This window comes from Sphaeramia orbicularis, chromosome 9, assembly GCF_902148855.1.
Source record: "Sphaeramia orbicularis chromosome 9, fSphaOr1.1, whole genome shotgun sequence".
In the NCBI taxonomy this organism is placed as follows: Eukaryota; Metazoa; Chordata; class Actinopteri; order Kurtiformes; family Apogonidae; genus Sphaeramia; species Sphaeramia orbicularis.
The window spans coordinates 1638335-1660406 of NC_043965.1; the positions used below are offsets into that span (position 1 = coordinate 1638335).

At 39.4% G+C, this 22072-nt stretch overlaps 1 protein-coding gene across 2 annotated transcripts in view; it reads left to right on the forward strand.

The window, feature by feature from the left end:
- LOC115425288 (spermatid perinuclear RNA-binding protein-like) overlaps positions 1–22072 on the forward strand; it is a 57874-nt gene that overhangs the window by 21622 nt on the left and 14180 nt on the right. For both annotated transcript variants that reach the window (XM_030142722.1, XM_030142723.1), the window contains exons 5-10: positions 5104–5246; positions 11440–11535; positions 13164–13275; positions 15467–15564; positions 19917–20010; positions 21503–21571. In XM_030142722.1, the coding sequence (XP_029998582.1) occupies positions 5104–5246; positions 11440–11535; positions 13164–13275; positions 15467–15564; positions 19917–20010; positions 21503–21571 (612 nt within the window). The remainder of the gene's footprint in view (positions 1–5103; positions 5247–11439; positions 11536–13163; positions 13276–15466; positions 15565–19916; positions 20011–21502; positions 21572–22072) is intronic.

The window sequence follows — 22072 nt, forward strand, 5'->3', positions numbered from 1 at the left end:
ATACACCATATGGACAAAAGTATGTGGACACGTTGAATCCAGGTGTTTCTTTTCTAACAGGGGTCTGGGATACAAAACAATAAGGACTAATGTCAGAATATAGTTTGATATAATGGGTTAAATCTCATTTCTTTGGTTCGTTTGGTTTAAATTGTTTCTAAAATGCCTCAGTCATGGTTTTGCACTTCCTGTCTGCCATCGTTGACCTTCCGCTGACCTCTCCTCACTCACTGTTGGTTTTGTTGCCGTAGTTCCGCAGGTGGGCACTCGCCGTGGACTGACCTTCGGCCCCCCCGCTGCCGATGAGGCGCCCCCCCACCCAGCAGCAGGAACCCCCGGGTACAAGGGGCTTTCCCGACAAACCAATCAGCCCCCCCCCCCCCCCCCCCCACCCCCACCCCCGTAGACTGGACTTCTTTGTGGGTCACCATGAAATTCTGGTCCACTGTCAGACTAAAACGACTACATTACCCATCAGCCCCCTGTCCAGACCACTGCTTTAAACCTGGGGCTGACCCCCCTGTCTGTCCATCAATTTCTATTGGCTCAGACTGACATCCCATAATTTCATGCAGTAAAACTGGTGGTAATGGAATTAATGTGACGTCCTGGTCACTAATTGAGATTCTATTAAGATGATGGTGTCGGGGGGGGTGGGTGGGGGGGCTGTTCTTATCTGTATGTAGTCTGACCTCTGAGTGACGGCTCCTTCATGCCCCGCCCCCTGGGAACCTGGTCCTGACCTGGTCCAGTCCGGATCAGTGGGATACAGATATGATGTCCAACAGGGTTTGAAGGAGTGTCCCCGAAAACACACACACAAACACATAGAAGACACACACACACTAACACACACACACATAGAAGACACACACACAAACACACACACACAGAAGACACACACACACACACACACACACACACACACACATAGAAGACACACACACTAACACACACACACATAGAAGACACACACACTAACACACACACACATAGAAGACACACACACACAAACACACACACACAGAAGACACACACACACACACACACATAGAAGACACACACACACACACACACACACACACACATAGAAGACACACACACACACACACACATAGAAGACACAAACACACATAGAAAACACACACACACACAAACACACATAGAAGACACACACACACACACAGAAGACACATAGACACACACACACCTACACACACAAACACACACACACACACACACAGAAAACACACAGACACACACACACAAACACACACACACACACACACACACACACATAGAAGACACAGACACACACACACACACACACACACATAGAAGACACAGACACACACACACACACACACCTACACACACAAACACACACACACACACACACACATAGAAGACACACAGACACACACACACCTACACACACAAACACACACCTACACACACAAACACACACACACACACACCTACACACACACACACACCTACACACACAAACACACACACACACACATAGAAGACACACAGACACACACACACCTACACACACAAACACACACACACACCTACACACACAAACACACACACACACACACATAGAAGACACACACATACACACACACATAGAAGACACACAGACACACACACACACATACACACACTTACACATACACACAGTTTTCCATCCTCAGATTACCCAGAAGTCCTCGGGGCAGGACATGCAGGTGTTCGTCTGTGGTCTATAGGAGGACAGACACTGGTCCTGTCTGCTTCCTCCGTTTGTCTTCCACCTCTTTCATCCTGTTCAGCTTCCACCACGGTCTCTATGGCAACAGACCGCCGAGCCACGCCCCCCCCACCCCCCATCTTTAATGCTCTGCGTCAGCGTTACTGTCAGCGTCGCAGAAAGTAGCGATGATTTAAAGTGTGGACGTTCCACAGCGTAATGACTCTGATTCCAGCCTGATGGAGCATTTATCAACATTTAGTATCTGCTCCACCTGGAACACAGATCGCATATGGACGAGCGAGAGCGTCCAGAACCGCCACAGACGAGTAGAACCGATAACACGGAGCTACAGTTCCGATAAAAGAACATCTGGGTTCTGCTTATTTAAGACAAATGGTTCAGAAATGTTGAAAACACACCAAGAATCAGACTGTTTCTGTAGTTGCTCTGATATTTACGACTGCGTTTCAGGGACACATCAGAAAAATAAAAACACTACGAGAATAGAGTCGCAATATTTCGACAATAAAGCCATAATATTATGAGAAAAGTCGTAGTTTTAAAAAAAAAGACAAAATTTAACAAAAATAATGTAGTACTTTTAGGAGAATAAAGTCATAGTTATAAAAAAAAACCTCATAATTTAACAAAATAATGTAGTACTTTTATTAGATTAAAATCGGAATATTTTGAAAATAAATTCACAATAGTGCGATAGAGTTTCCAGCCGACCACTTCCTTCCAGTCAGTTCCTCCTCCACAAAAGAGGATATTTACTCCAAATCTGTTCAGTTCTTACGACGAAACAAACCCAAACGTGTATGAACTGTCTTCAAAGTCCTTTAACTAAGGCTGTTGATGGTGGGTGGGGCTAATAGGCTCAGTATTTGGTGGGTGGGGCTAATAGGCTTAGTATTTGGTGGGCGGGGCTAATAGTCTCAGTATTTGGCCTTTGTGTGTAAACCCCAGATGAAAGTAGAACCTCACAGAATGTTCACAGTTTTATGTAACAAGTGGGTACGACTGTATTCTAGTAAATTACGATATTTTTCCCGCCCGTTTTTAAATTATGACATTATTCTCGTAATGTTATAGCTTTATTCTGGTAAAATTATGACTCTTTTTTTGTAATCGGCTTTATTCTCATTAATTATATTTTTCCCGCTTGTTTTGAAACTACGACATTATTCTGGTAGTATTACGGCTTTATTGCACATGTAATCTTAGCTGATCACCTGTGACACTAATCAATAGCACACACATTTTTTAGCACGAGCAAGCACATTAGCGCCTGCTCTTTGCGATCTTAGTAAATCAGGCCCATGTGGACTTTTATGGAACTCCATGAAAAATAGGTTCATTAAAAAAAATTCAATTGCATTGTTTTTTTTTTTTCAGGCCTAAAGACGGATAAAAACATTCAAATCTTCCCTAAGGTTCATATAATTCATGCATGAAAGGGTTAACAGGAGCTAACTTGTCGAAGCAGAACCAGGACCCGGCCCGTTGTGGGTCCGGTCCCAGTCAGTGGGTTGGAGTCGGCGGTCTGTTCCCTCTGTTCGTCCACAGTGGGCGGTTCCACAGTGGGCGTTTCCACAGTGGGCGTTTCCACAGTGGGTTTCCCTTTAGCTTGTCCTGAGAACCGACAGCCTTCACTTTCTTTCCAGGGTGGCGTTCTCGCTCTCAGATGTTTATGTGGCCTTTTGTCATCTTCTGTTGTTCTTCTTCTGCTGTCGCTCTTCTTCTGTCCTCCTCCCATGGCTCGGCCTCCGGTCATGGGTGGAATCCTCCCACAGGAGCCCGACGTGGGGAGTTTTTAGTCAAACATAAACATCTGACCCACATCGCAAGACTGAGAATACTAGCATGGCGCTAACGAAAACAGCCAGAGCCGCCGTTGAACCTCAGGCGTTCCTGAGCCAGAATTAACGCATCAGTAACTGGGTTTCCATGACCCTCAGCAGGGGGCGCCGCTATCCACTGTGAGCCCCATGAAAGGTAAACGTTGTGGATAGGGATGGGAATCCAGAACCGGTTCTTTTTGAGAACCGGATCCCAGTAGCTCGATTCCTTGGAATCGTTTCTCTGCTTAACGATTCTGTTTATCGATTCCGCCTTCGTTGCACATGCGCGATGACATCACATGTACGCTGCATTGTTTTGGTCAGAACAAAGACAACATGGTGTTGAGACAGAAACGGTCCAAAAAGACGACACCAGGTCTAAACAGACCACACCAGGTCTAAACAGACCACACCAGGTCCAAACCTTAAACTAGAACCGGAACACAACTAGACAGGACTGGACCACAATGAACACGTGTGGACAGACGGGACTGGACTAGAACCACACAGCAGAAGACAAACACTGTTCAATGGAAACACCTACAAGTAGAAATCAATCAATCAAATTTTATTCATATATAACGCAAATTCTTAACAAAAGCTATCTCATGACACTTTACACTCAGACTCGTTACAAAACTTCAGATCACTACACAAAAGTCATCTGTTAAGACTTGCATTTTCTTGAGCCTCTTTTTTTATTCTGTTCTTTTTGTTGTGTTTGTTTGTGAAGCGTCTTTGAGTGTCCAAAAAAGCGCTATACAAGTGTGATGTATCCTACTATAATGCACGTTCTGTTTCCGTCCGATCGATGTAGCAGCGCAGGAGGGCGTTTGTACGGGTTTTCCTCAGCCTTTACAGGCCCGATTGCCGCCAAAAGAATAGAAACATGACCTGACCATCTACTGGGCACAATTTTATGTCTGTATTCAAATGTTGTCAGGTATACTGGGAGATTTTAGCCTCTCATGCTATCGTACAATGGCACCACGGGTACAATGCCGCTAGTTGTTGTTTATTATTATTTTACACATAGAGACGGTCGAAACCAGACTCACAAAGTACTTTGGCCAAATCGTAGAAATATCACTTTTATTTTGCAGAAAACTGTAATGGAAACCCAGCTACTGTGACCAACTTCTGTTTTAATCTGATCTGGTTTTAATCTGACCTGGTTTTAATCTGACCTGGTCTCTGGTGGTTCCATCGCCTCCTAAACGCCATGCTCTCATTTTCGTCCTGCGTCCTCTGTCCTCGATAACACACTAATCTGGCGTCTTCCATCACCTTCAGCCACTGATCTGCATCTACAGTGAGACTGCGGCGGGCAGCATGCACGTCTACGTTACGACCGACCCTTGTGCATGAGAAACCCCACCCCCCAGAAAATCCACCCAATCTGTCAAATTCCCCCCTTGGTAGCTCACTGGGTCAGATCAGTGGGTCTGCTAACACTGTCCGAGGGTCGGAGTGGGAGTGGGAGGTCCAACCATCGTCTCATCCTCTTCCTCTCTCCAGAAGAGGGCGATCAAGAGGAGGGGAAGCAGAGGAGGCAGGACAAAGATGACGTCGAGGAGGAGGAGGAGAAAGAGGAGGATGTCCTGGACCGGCAGAAGTGCCTGGTGGCATTGGCGGCGCTTCGTCACGCCAAGTGGTTCCAGGTGAGTGGACGCAAAAAGTCCGACCAGGGGTTTGGACGCATGCAAAAGTTGGATTTTTTCTGCTTTATTAGTTTATCCTAGGCCTTGCCCAAAGTGGAGGAATTTAAGTATCTGGGGTCTGGTTCACGAGTGAGGGAAGGATGGAACATATGATTGACAGATGGATTGGTCCAGTGTCTGCAGTGATGCAGTCGCTGCATCAGTCTGTTGTGGTTCAGAAGGAGCTGAGCCAAGAGGAGAAGCTCTGGATTTACCAGTCAATCTACATTCCTACCCTCACCTGTGGTCACGAGCTTTGGGTCAGGACCAAAAGGACAAGATCCCAGATACAAGCGGTCCAAATGAGTTTCCTCCGCAGGGTGGCTGGGCGCACCCTTAGGGATAGGGGGAGGAGCTCAGTCACCAGGGAGGAACTCAGAGTAGAGCCGCTGCTCCTCCACATCCAGAGGAACCAGCTGAGGTGGATCAGACATCTGTTTCAGATCCTCCTGGACTCCTCCCTGGGGAGGTGTTCTGGGCATGTCCCACCGGGAGGAGACCCCGGGGAAGACCTAGGACACGCTGGAGAGACTATGTCTGTGGGCTGGACTGGGAACGCCTGGGGTCCACCTGGAAGAGCTGGAGGAGGAGTCTGAGGAGAGGGAGGAGTCTGGGGAGAGGGAGGAGTTTGGGAATCCCTGCTTAGACTGTTGCCTCCGTGACCCGGCCCCGGATAAGAGGGAGAGGATGGATGGATGGATGGGTAGTTCATTCTATTTATATTGTTTATTGCTTTTATCCGTTCACACATACTTTCCTTTTTCTTTTTTCTTTTTTGTGTTTTTGTACAAAACCGAATTATTGTGACCACGTAATGTGTCTTGTGGATCAGTAAAATTTGTCTAAGGCTCCACTGATCACATGGTTTATGTCAGCCTGAATAGTTCCAAACAAACTAAGCGCTCCCATGTTATTTCATGGGACAGACAGCAGTGATCGTGGTAAATCTGAAAATAAACCACACACAACCGTTGTGTCACTGCTGTGTGTACTGTTGTGTGTGTTCTACTTTTGCGTAGTGGGGTCGACCACTGAAAGGACTGACTGTAATACTGGGAAAACTGACATTTTGGGAGGAAAAGTTGGTGTTAGCTAGGATAGGCTACTTACATGAGTGGTGCTAACTTTACAAGTTCATTCATTCTGTAATTGTACTGGTACGGAGATATAGAATTTACCATTTTTCAGTTTTCCTCTTCTAGGACTGTGGTCCAATCAGAAAACAGTGTTTATCTGTGAACACTGTGTGTCTGCCCAGCTCTGCTCTGAGAACACGCACAATACGACAATAACCACAGGATAGCATAGTGGCTAACTCAGCATGTTAGCGTTAGCACAAACACAATAAGGCATTAACCACAGGATAGCATACAGGCTAACTTAGCATGTTAGCATTAGCACGGACCGCTGAACTGATTAAAAACTCAACATTATCAAACTCACACTCAACAGAATTCGTATAGGATGAGTCGGATCTTACAGACATGAAGTTACAGAAGTTTTGCTTCCTTTAACTAATGAATAATAACTTTACTTTATTTATAACTTTTATTTGTCAGAGCTCAGCTCTACAGTAACTGTCCTCCTAATGATCACATGACCTCAGCTGACAAACTGAACCCAACACCACCAGGTTCAACAAACAACTAAAATAAAACCCACTGAGAACAACATTTGCACTGACGTTACCTTATCGTAACAACTCCATAATTTGTGCTTATAGTGGTTAAATCTCAACAGCTGTCCAAGTCAGCTAGCGAACTGTAGGACTACAGCTGACAATCGAATGGAACAGTTGTTTAAGACATAAATTTGTACAAACCATAACCAAAGACATCTGAATTTACAACATGAATGTCCGCTAATACAGGAAACACACTCGATAATTTGAAAGATGACCATATCTTATTAACTTAGCACTGGAGTTGATAGATTAGCTGTAATGGAAATGAATGTGTTTCGACGGCATTGCACTCAGTGTTTGGAACTATTGACCCCTCCATGACCCAGAAGATGGTGCATATTTCTTTGACAACAGGAGTCCATGGAAGTGTCGCTGCTCTGAGATACATGGAGAACTCTGCAGTGTGTGTCCGATCCCCTGAAACTAGATGAAAACATGCTGAGTTCATTTCCCTCCGCAGGACAGATGAAGGGTCCAGCAGTAGAAGAAACAGATGAAACCGACACCTTTAAATGAACAGAATACTCCCTTCACTGCACACTGTCACTGGCATTTAAACGTCTGATGGCAGAAGAAAAGAACGGGTGGATACTGTAGTTTTCCTGCTGGGAGTGAGACAGCGCCTCCCAGAGGACGACAAAGGCAAAGCTCTGTTTGAGCACATGGTCGGGGGGGGGGGGGGGGGCAATAGGAGGACCTGCCCAGAATAATAATAATAATAATAATAATAATAATAATAATAATAATAATAATAATGAAAAGTTGTTTAGAACAGGCTGCTAATTGAAGGGGGCGGGGCTAAAGATAACCCTCCTGTTGTCTTCTGGTGAATTCCTCCTGTTGACCTTATTTCTGTTGAATAATTAAAAGAAATGAACCTTCAGTTCTTCCAAATGAAAACCAGTGTCTGTTCACCAGTTGTGGCCTTGAATTCTGGAACATTCAGATCCAGATGAAGTGAAGACCATGAGTAATAAAGTCTCAGTGTTACTTCTTCACAGGACATGGATCAAATAGACGCTGCTTTTACAACACGGAAAAAATCTAAATCTGACAAAGTGTATTTTTTTCTCATTTCTAGTCCAAATATCTGATCAGACTTAAAAATCAGACAGAATCACCTGAAGAGGAACTTTACGAGATAGAAGAACTGATTTAGAGACAATAGATCTGGAAAATCTGAGTTCAACAAATCTGAACAAGATCATTTTCACCTGTTCCAAAGGCAGATTTTTTTTTGGTTTCATTCAACGTTTGTTTTTGTTTTTTTGCTTAATTCAAGATTTATTTTGCTTAATTCAAGACTTTTTGCTTAATTCAAGATTTTTTTTCTTGCTTAATTCAACCTTTTTTTGCTTAATTCAATATTTTTTGCGTAATTCAGGATTTTTCATGCTTAATTCAAGATTTCTTTTTTGCTTAATTCAAGATTTTTTTTTTTATTAATTCAAGTTTTTTTTGCTTAATTTAAGATTTTTTTTTTTTTTTTTTGGCTGAATTCAACCTTTGTTTGGCTTAATTCAAGATTTTTGGCTTAATTCAAGATAATTTGCTTAATTCAAGATTTATTTTGCTTAAGTCAAGGTTTTATTTTTGCTTAATTCAAGATTTTTGTCTTAATTCAAGATTTTTTTTTTTTTTTGCTTAATTCAAGATTTTTGTCTTAATTCAAGATTTTTTTATGCTTAATTCAAGATTTTTGTCTTAATTCAAGATTTTTTTATGCTTAATTCAAGATTTTTTTGCTTAATCCAAGATTTTTTTGCTTAATTCAAGAATTTTTTTTGCTTAATTCAACCTTTTTATGGCTTAATTCAAGATTTTTTTGCTTACTTTGAGATTTTTTTTGTTTAGTTCAACATTTTTTGCATAATTCAATATTTTTTTTGCTTAACTCAAGGTTGTTGTTGTTTTTTTTTTTTTTTTGCTTAATTCAAAATTTTTTATCGTAATTCAAGATTTTTTGCTTAATTCAAGCAAAAAAGAAATCTGCCAATGGACCAAGTGAAAATGATCTTGTTGAATAGAAATGACAAACATACACTGGGTGAGATTTAGATTTTTTCCAGTGTAAAACCAACTGCAGAACCAGTCTGAGTCCAGTCGTCATCCACAGTCGCTCAGTTTCTTTAAAGTGTTTCTGTAAAAGCTCAGTGTTCACGTTGGTTCCGCTGACGGCTTGTTCAGTCCAGCAGTGAACTGTGCAAACACCAACAGAACGAACACCACAGGAGATGGACGTGTCAAAACGACAACAGGACCAGAATAAAGAAGAAGAGGACGGAGCATCAGCTTTAACTGTACTGAACCCACCACTGTTATTCCACTGGAGTCAAGGTCGGGTGAAGCCCCTCCCCCACCCCACCCACACCCCCCGCAGGAAGGACGAGGAAACGCCAAGCATCGTCAGAGTGAAGGACGATGGGTGTGATCAGATCCAGACCTGCAGACTAATAACATCATCTGCTCCGTCCAGCTCGTCTCAGAGCGCAGAATTAAATCATCTATTTAATTTCACTGAATTGTCGTCTGGTGCAAATTGAAGTGTCCTTTGTAATTGGTTTTCGCGTCTTCATCATCATCTTTATCCCGTCTCTTCCTTTTACATTGTTCAGAAACAGAGTTCAGTCACAGAGACCCTTTCAAGTCCTGTAGGTTTTGTTTCTTTTTTTAAATTATTTCAAATTATACATTTACATAAACATGCACTTATACATAAGGAACCACACAGACGCAATATATACTAACAAATTATACAACAAACCTACAAACCTATTAAACCCCCCAAAAAAGAAGTAAAAAAAACAGACAAACCAAAAAAAAAAAAACTAGATCAATAATGTGATCAACTCCTCTTTCCAATACTCAGGGCTGATTAAGAGTTAATATAATGTAAACTAATGACACATTCTCTGTCAAAAGGTACCTGTAGGTTTGTTTCTAAATAAGATATACAAACATTAGACATTTAGACAAAAATAGATGGAAATAATGAAAATAATGTCGACAAATGGATAAAAAAAAAAAGAAATGACATCTATTAATCAATGGAGATAATTTTGTGTCCTTGTTATTCAAGCAAAGGGACAAAAAGGCAAACAAAAAATATAGTTTTGAAACAAAAAATGAAGATTTGAAAACAAAAATGCGCACATTCATCTCTGTTAATGATTTTAAACGTATCATCGAGAATACAGTGAAGGAGGAATGTCACTGTTTTTCTTGAGTCAAATATGGTTGAATAGTTGTCATTGTGTTTTATTGTTAATTGTGTGTCATGGAAGTGTTTTCTGTTGTTTGGACTTTGGATGGCTGATACCTTGGCCTGGTCTCCCTTGCAAAAGAGATTCCTAATCTTAATGGGACTTCCTGGTTAAATAAATAAATAAATAAATAAATAAATAAGAAGGTTTAAAAATTTTAAGCTTAGCAAAATCAATTGTGTTTTCATTTTCTTTCGTTTCAGATCTGAAATTTCAACTTGCAGACAAAATGTTTTATCATTTTCAAAGTTTTGTTTTTTAAGTCCAAGGGTTTTGCACCTTCTAAATCTTTTGCAAATCAAAAAGTTTTGCTTTCAAGTTCAAGTGGTATTTACTTCTGGGTCAAAATCGTTTGTTAGTAGAAAAGTTTTGCATTTTGATCCCACCCATCACATTCAGTTGAACTTCAAAGCAAAAGTTTTTGATTTAGAGACAAAAAGCCAGAATTATTTGGAAAAAAGGCTAGAATTCTGACTTTTTTTCTCAGAATAATAAAAAAAAACATATATTGGACCTTAATATTTTTTTTCCCAGCGGCCCTAATCCTCTTCCGTACATGAGAGAATAAAAAGATATTTGAAAAAACAGTAGTGTGTATTCTCCGTGTCCTTTTCCCTTTGGTTCCGTCGGGGTAATCATTGCTGCAGAATCATCGACGCACTGTTTGAATACTGAACAGTTTTAGTTTCAGGGGAAAACTCCGATATCACTGAGTTATCTGTGGATTTGTCTTATGTAATAGTGTGAGTATTGGAAAAAGAATCCTGAAAGAAAAAGACACAGGAGTTCATTATAGAAACCTGGTGTCTGTGTTACACGCGGATTTATGTATGAGTGGAAAATAAAAATATGTTTCATGTGAAAAATAGTTTGTTTTATCTCAGTAAATATTTATGTTGAAAATCGACCCAAACCTGCTTCATAACATTCATCTACGTCTGGTTTGAATGTTTAGCCCCTCTGTCCTGTTTTTGGACCAGCTTTAGTCACTGGTCTGGCAGCTCCTCCCTCTGGTCTGGCAGCTCCTCCCTCTGGTCTGGTAGCTCCTCCCTCTGCCCTGGTAGCTCCTCCCTCCTTCCTCTGTACTTTTGTGTTTGCGGTGGTGTCGTCTGCAGATGTTGCTGACTCCTGGATGTGTCACATTTGTTTTTTGTTGTTGTTCAGATTCTGCTGACGTGGTCTCTAACTGTGGTCTTTCGTCCCTCAGGCCAGAGTCGCAGATCTGAAGTCCTGCGTCATCGTTTTGAGGATTCTCAGAGACATGTGTAACAGACTTCCTGTGTGGCAGCCTCTGAAGGGATGGGTATGTGACACTGCACATGACCACGCCCACTTCTGCCCCTTTGTAACCATGGAAACACTGTTTACTGTTGGCCTCAGACATGACAACAACAAAAACAAGCACAGTAACAATAGTTACAAAAATAGTAACAATAGTAAAAATAGTATCAATAGTAATAATAGTATCAATAATAACAATAGTATCAATAGTAACAATAGTAAAAAATGATATCAGTAGTATCAGTGGTAAAAACAGTATCAGTAATAACAATAGTACCAATAGAACCAATAATAACAATTGTATCAATAGTAACAATAGTAACAATAGTTACAATAGTATCAATAGAAACAATAATAAAAATAGTAACAATAGTAACAATAGTTACAATAGTATCAATAGAAACAATAATAAAAATAGTATCAATAGTAACAATAGTAAAAAAAAAATATCAGTATTATCAATAGTTACAACAGTATCAATAGAAACAATAATAAAATAATTACAAGAATAACAATAGTTACAATAGTAACAATAGTATCAGTAGTAAAAACAGTATAAATAGTAACAATAATAACAATAGTATCAACAGTAACAATAGTTATAATAGTATCAATAGTAACAATAATAACGATAGTATCAATAGTAACAATAGTTACAATAGTATCAATAGAAACAATAATAATATTATCAATAGTAGCAATAGTAAAAAATAATATCAGTATTATCAATAGTTACAATAGTATCAATAGAAACAATAATAAAATAGTTACAAGAATAACAATAGTTATAATAGTAACAATAGTTACAGTAGTAACAGTAGTATAAATAGCAAAAAAAATAGTAACAAAAGTTACAATAGTAACAATAGTAGAAAGAGTATCAATAGTTACCATAATAACAATAGTATCAATAATATCAATAGAAATGACAATAACAATAGTTACAATAGTAAAAAATAGTAACAACAGTAATAATAGTATCAATAGTTCAATAATATCAATAGTAACAACAGTAAAAAATAGTATCAATAGTTACAATAATAACAATAGTATCAATGGTAACAATAGTAAAAATACATACAGTACATACATACATTTATACAGTATACACATATACACACATATACAAATATACACCATCTATTATTCCAGCTTTACTGTTACTTATGTTAAATATATATTATACCATCAATTACAATTAAACCAACAATAATGTTGTTTTTATTACTATCACCAATATATCATATCATATATTAAATAATAATTGTAACACTGATACAATCATATTATATCTGTATATTTACTAGTCAATGTAAATGGACGAAATTTCATTGTGCCTCGCATAATGACAATAAAGATTCTATTCTATTCTATTCTATTCTAATAATAATAGTAATAATAATAATAATAATATCATTATTCTTACCGTCAGCTTTATTACAGTAACAGTAATGATCCCTTAGACTCTGATCCCTCCCTTTTATCTGTTCCATATCTGTGTTCTTAAATCTGTGAAGATTTGGACGTTTCTTCAGTTTTATGGGTTTTTAGGGTTAAAAAAAACCCTGGGGTCTGATTCTGACAGTTCACCAGTAACCATGCACTGTTTGTTTGTTTGTTTGTTTGTTTGTTTTCTCGGTGGATCCGCAGCCTCTGGAGCTGATCTGTGAAAAGGCCATCGCCACCTGTAACCGCCCGCTGGGACCCGGCGAAGCCCTGCGACGTGTCATTGAATGCATCGCCTCGGGGATCCTCCTCCCAGGTCAGTGAGCGGTGGCGTTTACCCACAATCCACCACATCCAGGGTGACATCAACGCCACATAAACAAGACGAGGGAACAAATGCAAACCTCCCAAATGCTCAGGCTTTGGTTTTCTGTCACTTATTTTCAGTCACTAGAGCGAGTCGAGGTTTGTTTCAGAGTCCAATCGTCCCCTGGAGGAAGATCCCCGAGCAGTAAAATGTCAAAAACAAACTGTATCGCACATATTTTCAGATTTTTATGCACGGTTGATAAAACTAAACAAAAGGCAAGGTAACTGAAAAGGATCCGGACCTGAAATGAGATGTTTTCATTAGGTCAGTGATTATCTGAGTAAAATATTCATGGTTCAGTCGTCAATGTGCAGGTGTTTTTAGGTTCTGATTCGTGATTCGACTAGTTTTAGTTGAGTTTTAGTGTCTGGTTTTACAGGTTGTATGTTACAACAGCGTATTAGGACCACATAAGAAAATAAAAACACCTGTCACAACAAGAATAAAGTTGTGAAATATCAAGATAAAACCCGAAATTTTATGAGAATGAAGTCAAATACAAAAAGAGTCATAGTTTTATGAGAATGAAGTCATAATATTATGAGGATAACATCGTCATATTTCAATAATAATAATAATAATAATAATAATTTTTTGTTTGTTTCATGTTTAGTGGTAGTTTGTATGTACGTGGGAAGGGTGGGGGGGAGGGGATTCAGGTGGTTAAACTAAGAAAAATAATTCAAGACACGCATTATATATTGTTTTTCCTTTCTTGAATAAAATAAATATAAAACAAAAAACAAAAAAATCAAGAATAAAGCCATAATATTATGAGAATAACAACGTAATTTACAAATAGGCAGAAAAATATCATAATTCACAAGACTAAAATCATACCCATTCGCTACATAATGTAGAACTTGGAACATTTTGTGAAGTTCTACTTTCATTTGGTTTTTATGCGCAAAAGCCAAATACTGAGCCTATTAGCCCCGCCCACCAAATACTGAGCCTATTAGCCCCGCCCACCAAATACTGAGCCTATTAGCCCCGCCCACCATCAACACATTAGCATTAGTCGAAATCATTGCATTTGCGATTTAATGGAAAAACCAACATTACGCACTTCTGTTTTTTCAACATTTAGTAAATATCAGTAAAGTTTTGTGCATGAGTCCAATGGAAAAGCGTCTATTGTTCTGTAATGTTGTGGAAATGACCAGAAATAGTCACTTGCCCAATTAAGGGTTAATGTCATGCTGAATTTCCCACCCTGAAGTAACTGGAGTAAAAATAACTCTTCGTACAAACACTAATAAAAACACCCTCCAGTAGTTGGTGTTATATACAGTACATAAACACAAACGTGTGCCGTACTTTCCAGGCTATGAGCCGCACTAGAATATAAGCTGTGGCTGACTATAAGCCGCAGGTGTCCACGTTGTCACATGAGATATTTCCACAGACAGATGGTAAACAGACAGATTATATAAATATTTCTTTCCATCCCTTCACTGCTTTTGTCCAAACAGTGTCTGGAACGTCAGTCTAACGTCAGGAACAGGCTGGTTCACAAACCCACAACAGTCCGTATCTGTCTTCATCTTCTTCTGCTCATTAAACCACTGCAGTCGTCTTCTTCAGTGTTCTTCACTTGAACATCCTCAGCTCCGTCACACTCCCTCTACGTCTCTCCTCCGTTGTTGCTCAATGGCACTTCGGTGCTGCAGCTCTATTTCCTTCTTAGACACATCGACTGGTTCTAACTTCAAAGCTGCATCATTTGCATTTCCTCGTGTGTTTTCCATGATGAGGGTTTGTGCATGACATGTAAAATGATTGTTCAAAGTTCAGATTCAAACTCCTCCTCTTCATCACCTCTTCCTCCTTTCTCTACTTTTGCTCTTCCTGTTAGAGCGCCCCCTGGAGGCCGTTAACCTGTATAAATCTATACTGGAGCTGAGTCGCTGTGTAAGCCGCAGGGTTCAAAACAAGAAAAAAGTAGCAGCTTATAGTCCAGAAAGTACAGCACACATGCTGTCCACCCCCACCCCCCCCCCCATTTATCTCTAATTTACAGAGTTGAAGTTGTGTTACATATCTGAACACATCATCTACTCTTTTAACCCTGTGCCGTCGTCTCTTTTATCTGTATTTGTTCGTCTGTAAACCTTTTCCTGTTTGTCCGTTGCAGGTGGTCCTGGAGTTCACGACCCCTGTGAGAGGGAACCCACCGACGCCCTGTCCGAGCTGAACGCCCAGCAGGCGGACGCCGTCACCAACAACGCACAGGTACGGCCACCTTCACAACACACCCATTACCATATAAATACTCTATTACAAACAAAATTACAATTCTACGTCTCCAGATTTTACATAACATATATTACCTCCAACACTATTTTGTCTGGATTTTCTGACGTGGAAGAAATGTGTAACTTTTGTCCTTGTCCTGAAACTACTCTACACTTATTCTTTCTGTGTGAACACTCCTCTAATTTCTGGTCCAAAATTGAAAAATATATCATATCTAAAAGTAATGAAAAAATAACTATAACATCTCAAAATGTAATTACATATTTTAAACATGACATTCGCAATTTAGAATTTGTTGTAAATTTGATCATTTTATTTGGAAAATTTCATATGCACAAAAATAAATATACCAAAACACACCCAAATTTTAAAATCTTTCTGATGGAATTTGAAAAATATATTAAATCATTAGAATTTATTTTAACAAAAAAACACTGGCATATTAAAAAAAAATTCTTTAAGAGACTGAACACTGATTTATTTATTTTTGTTAGATATGTTTGTTTTTTTTAAATACAATTATTTGTCTATTCTGTTTACGCCTTTAAATGTATGTAATTTTTTAAAATTTATTTGTTCAAATGTTTTTTTTTTTGTTGTTTTTTTTTTACATCTTGATGTTTGTTCAAAATTTATGTGTCTTACATACCTAAATATTAAAAAAAAAAAAAAAAAAAAACCAAAGAAAACCTTCACAACACACTCATCAGTTTTACACAGACGTGGCTCAGATCCAGAGTTTGTGTTTTTTGTACCTGGATGATAGTCTGGGCCAGATTTAGGACCACGTATGAAAGTGGTCCGGGTCAGATTTAGGACCACGTATGAAAGGGGTCCGGGTCAGATTTAGGACCACGTATGAAAGGGGTCTGGGCCAGATTTAGGACCACGTATGAAAGGGGTCTGGGCCAGATTTAGGACCACATGTGAAAGTGGTCCGGGTCAGATTAGTGCTGTTCAGACTGTCTTTAACAGATCAGATCCAGGTCCCATTTGGACCACATTCGTCTGCATTCTGAACGTATCTTAAGTCTGTGTCGCTGCATCTGCAGAACGACTGGACTCTGGAGGAAAGTTTCTTCATTATTGCCTCTTTGTCGTTGCTGTGTTCTTTTCTGAAACGGTTCCAAAGCCGGTACCCCCTGGGCCTCTGGAGGCTTCTCCTCTGCTTCATTATCTCCTCTTCCATTTGAAGCTAATATACTGGTGTCAGTGAAGTGACACCTGAGGGGAAACACCACGCAAAAAGGTTGGAAACACAGGATTAAAAGGCTGAGGGGTGGTTTTTTTCTGCACTCAGAGGTTTGAGAGGATCAAACCGGCTCCAGAGGCTGAACCGTCATTAATAGTCTCTGATATAAACGCTGCTTTATGGACGTTTCTTTTCCACCTGAGCCTCGGGACGTAATAAAACTTCCCTTCCTGTTTGCCTGCAATAATAAAACGAGCTGCAGACTTTGACTTAATTGAGCGTAATTATGGAGGAGCAGCTCCTGAGACCTTCAGACGTCTAATGGAGGTGTAGTTCCACGCTTCCACTGCGCCCAAGTCAGCGCTTCTTTGAGGAAACGGCGGCAGCGGTGGAGGAGGGGGGTTCTTTAACGGCGTTCCCGCTGAAAGGCCGAGACCACGTCAGTTCTATAAATAGCTGACGGTCCGCTCTGACCTGGGATCAGCAGCCCCTCGGAGCAGCGCTGGCATAATTATCCACCTAATGAGCGTGGGAACACTCGCCGCCGTTTACACCCATGCCGACTCCACTACCGCCGCCGCCACGGCCGCCGCTCATACCACAACAAAGACAACCCCTGAGTGGATACAAAATGGGAAGACATTCTCAGATTCATCTCCTGCCTCTGCGTCTTTGTTTTCTTTTCTGTGGGGTTCACATGAAAACGTCCCAAATGCATCCTGGGAATGTTTCCTTTGACTGTTTATTCCTTTGTTTAGTTAAGTTATTGATTTGATTCTCTATTGATTCTCATTGAACTAGAGAAAAAAAAACTCTAGAACTGCGTCATAATCCTCATCTGCTTTTCTGAAACTTCCAATTTTGTACATATTATCTGAGTCATTCATCCAAACTAAGGTTAATTACGGTGTCCCACAGGGCGTCGTACTCGGACCACTTCATTTTACTGCTGTTTTTTTTAATTATTTTTATCATAATCCTGATCTACTTTTCTAAAACTTCTTAATTTGTACATATTATCCATGAGTCATTCATCCAAACTAAGGTTAATTATGGTGTTCCACAGGGCATCGTACTTGGACCACTTCTTTTTACTCTGAAGATACTGCTGTTTGGTGACAATATGAGTAAAAATTCTCTAAATATCCACTGTGATGGTGATGACACACCTCCTCAGATTCATCTCCTACCTCTGTGTCTTTGTTTTACTCTGCGAGGTTCACATGAAAACGTCCCAAATGCATCCTGGGAATGTTTCTTTTGACTGTTTATTCCGTCCTTTATAATGCATGAGGTTTGTCTCTGCACATTCAGTCGTTTACACCAGTTTCATCAATAATTAAAGCGCATTGATCGGTGGATAAACACTGTTGGTGCTGCCTGTTGTTTCTGTTTCTGTTGTGTTTAAGGAGGAGAATTAATGAGGATTCAACGAATACGGTTCCATTATCGATACAAGTTATTGATTTGATTCTGTGTTGATTCTCATTGAACTAGTGAAAAAAAACAAACTCTAGAATAAGGGGTTTTGTTTGCATCAACATCCTCATCTAGTTTTCCGAAACTTCCTAATTTGTACATATTATCTATGGGTCATCCATCCAAACTAAGGTTAATTATGGTGTTCCACAGGGCGTCATACTCGGACCACTTCTTTTTACTGCTGTTTGGTGACAATATGAGTAAAAATTCTCTAAATATCCACTGTGATGGTGATGACACACCTCCTCAGATTCATCTCCTGCCTCTGTGTCTTTGTTTTACTCTGTGGGGTTCACATGAAAACGTCCCAAATGCATCCTGGGAATGTTTCCTTTGGCTGTTTATTTCGTCCTTTATAATGCATGAGGTTTGTCTCTGCACATTCAGTCATTTACACCAGTTTCATCGATAATTAAAGCGCATTGATCGGTGGATAAACACTGTTGGTGCTGCTTGTTGTTTCTGTTTCTGTTGTGTTTAAGGAGGGGAATTAATGAGGGTTTAGCGATTATGGTTCCCTTATCGATATAGGTTATTGATTTGATTCCGTGTTGATTCTCAGTGAACTAGTGAAAAAAAAAACCTCTAGAACAAATGGTTTTGTTTGCATCATAATCCTCGTCTACTTTTCTGAAACATCATAATTTGTACATATCATCCTCGAGTCATTTATCCAAACTAAGGTTAATTACGGTGTCCCACAGGACGTCATACTTGGACCACTTCTTTTACTCTGAAAATACTGCTGTTTTTTGACAATATGAGGAAAAATTATGTAAATATTCACTGTGATGGTCCCAAAATAGGTTGTGGAACTATTTTTATTAATTATCTAACTGGCAGAATCAAATATATAGAACTGATATAACAGGTAAATTTATTCTTGATGAATAAAGATAGAAACAATAAATGTTTACCTCAACAAAGCACCGTGAAATGAAAAAAAAAAAAAAAAACAGGTGTCAACTGTAAAAAGACGAAAATGATGTAGTGACAGAAATGAGGTTAAAGATGAAAATGACATAAAAGAGACTTTCCGAGACAGTTTTACGGTGGAAGTTTATTTAAAGGTAAATGTAGATCTGTTGGAATTCATCATGTATTTGTGTGAGTTTAGATTCTTTCAAAGAAGTGAAAATTAGGATGTGTTGTTTTCAAAATTCTTGATACCAATTTATAAAATCAGATTTTTGACTGATAACGGATACTGATACCACTGTTGCCTTTTGTTTTGTTTTGTTTTCTTATTTTTGTTTGTTATTATCACGTTAACAAATACGTTTTTTTAAATATCAAAATACTTCCTATTTTAATGTCTTTCAGTCCTTCTTTACATTATTTTTTATCACAATCCTCATATCATACTTTTCTGAAACATCCTAATTTGTACATAGTAATCATGAGTCATTCATTCAAACTAAGGTTAATTACGGTGTCCCACAGGGCGCCGTACTCGGACCACTTCTTTTTACTCTGAACATACTGCTGTTTGGTGACAATATGAGTAAAAGTTATGAAAAATAAATCAAAAATAATTAAAGGGCACTGATCGGTGGATAAACGCCGTAGCTGCTGTCTGTTGTGTTCCGTTGCGTTACAGATAAACTGTTGTGATGTTTCGGTCTGAACGGTGTGTGTCTGTGTGGTTTTGCAGCATGCGTTACGTCTCCTGGCCTTTGGACAGCTGTACAAAGTCCTGAATATGGATCCTCTTCCCGCCAGTAAACCTTCAGCGAGACACCTCGAAGGTCAGAGTCCACGTTTATGTACATGGTTACGTCCATGTTAATAATAATAATACATTACACTTATATAGCGCTTTTTTGGACACTCAAAGACGCTTCACAAACAAACAAAACAAAAAGAACAGAGAGGAAAAAAAGAGAGGCTCAAGAAAATGCAGGTTTGAACAGGTGAGTTTTGAGTCGTGATTGGAAGTTTTGTATTGAGTCTGAGTTCCTGATGTTTTGTGGGACTGAGTTTATGTTTATGTCCACGTTTACGTCCATGGTTACGTCCATTTTGTTTATGTCCATGTTTACATCCATGTTTATGTCCATGATGTTTACGTCCATTTTTATTTCCATGTTTACGTCCATGTTTATGTCCATGATGTTTACGTCCATTTTGTTTACTTCCATGTTTATGTCCATGTTTATGCCCATTATGTTTGTCTATTATGTTTACGTCCATTTTGTTTACGTCCATGTTTATGTCCATTATATTTACATCCATTATGTTTATTTCTGTTATGTTTACGTCCATTTTGTTTATCTCCATGTTTATATTTATGTCCATGATGTTTACGTCCATTTTATTTACGTCCGTGTTTATGTCCATATTTAAGTACATTATGTTTGTCTATTATGTTTACATCCATTTTGTTTATCTCCATGTTTATCTCCATGTTTACGTCCGTTGTGTTTACGTTGTTATGTTTATATTATTATGTGCATCATATTCTATCAAATCTCTACATGTTTATAACGTCGTTGAAAAACAGGCAAGTTTTCGCCTTTGAATTGATGCGTTTTCCATGAAATCCGAGGGTTTTGAAGCATTTTTTGAAGAGTTCCTTGAGCTTAAGGAGGAGGAGGAAGAGGAGGAGGAGGGGGGGGGGGAGGAGGAGGGGGGGGAGGGTTTGGAGCGTCATCCCTCAGTTTCTCTCAAACATTTGGTGATTTTTCTCTGGACACGAAGGAAATGAAAAACTGTCGAAGGCATTAAAGCTGTCAGACAAACACAGTGGAGGGAAAAGGACAATATTTACAGACAGACAGAGAAGAATAGAAGGAATCTGTAGAAAATGGAAACAACAAATACTGAAGTCTGATCCTGGAGTAACTTATTAGATTAAAGCTTCATTAAAGCTACGGAAACGGTCATGTTTTAACCCTTTTATACATGAATTCTGAAAAAAAAAAAAACTACCTATGGTTATGTTTATGGCTCAACTTGATTAAATACAAAAAAAAGTTGAAAACAAATGAAAATCATTTTGATATTATTACGACACATGATTAAAGGACGTTTATGGGCGGACACCAGACGGTTAAGAAATTTATGATCTGTTATTATAAACGACCAATCAAAAAACCCTAGCATTCTCCATTTTTCAGCCTCTTAAATGTAAATGTTAATGCTTTTATTTGTTTTTCTTCATATTTTCTTCCTTTCTTCCTCTTCAGTGTAAATATTAATGCTTTTGTGTTTTTCTTCATATTTTCTCGCTCTGTGCAGGCGGCGTTCTGAAGAGGCATCGTGACGACGTGGGATCAGACGACAGAGACTTCATCAAACGGATGAAAGGTGACTGTGACCTCTGACCTCTGACCTTTGACCTTAACCACAGACAGACAGACAGAAGCGTCCAGGAACCAAACAGTGAATTAAAGTGGAATGGATCTGGGTTCAGTTTCAGGATGTGGACGTCATCTTAAACCTCTGAGTCTCACGTCCACATTCGATCATCACCTCAGGTTTCATCCTCTTCACTCATATTCTACGTTTACATTAAAAACACACGTTTCAGAATCAGTTTCACGTTTGTTGCTCATTTTATTTAAAGCAGCTGCACACGTTGGAACTGAAACTGAAGCATCTGTTCAGATGGTTTTAACCATGAGGCGACGTTCACCTGGTTTTTATCTGTTTTTATCGCAACGGTCGATGAGTTATTGGTCCAATCCCTCCTTGGCCCCTCCCCCTTGACCCTCCCCCTTAGCTCTCCCCCTTGACCCTCCCCCTTAGCCCTCCCCCTTGGCCCTCCCCTCCCCCTTACCCCTACCCGTTGGCCCTCCCCTCTCTCTT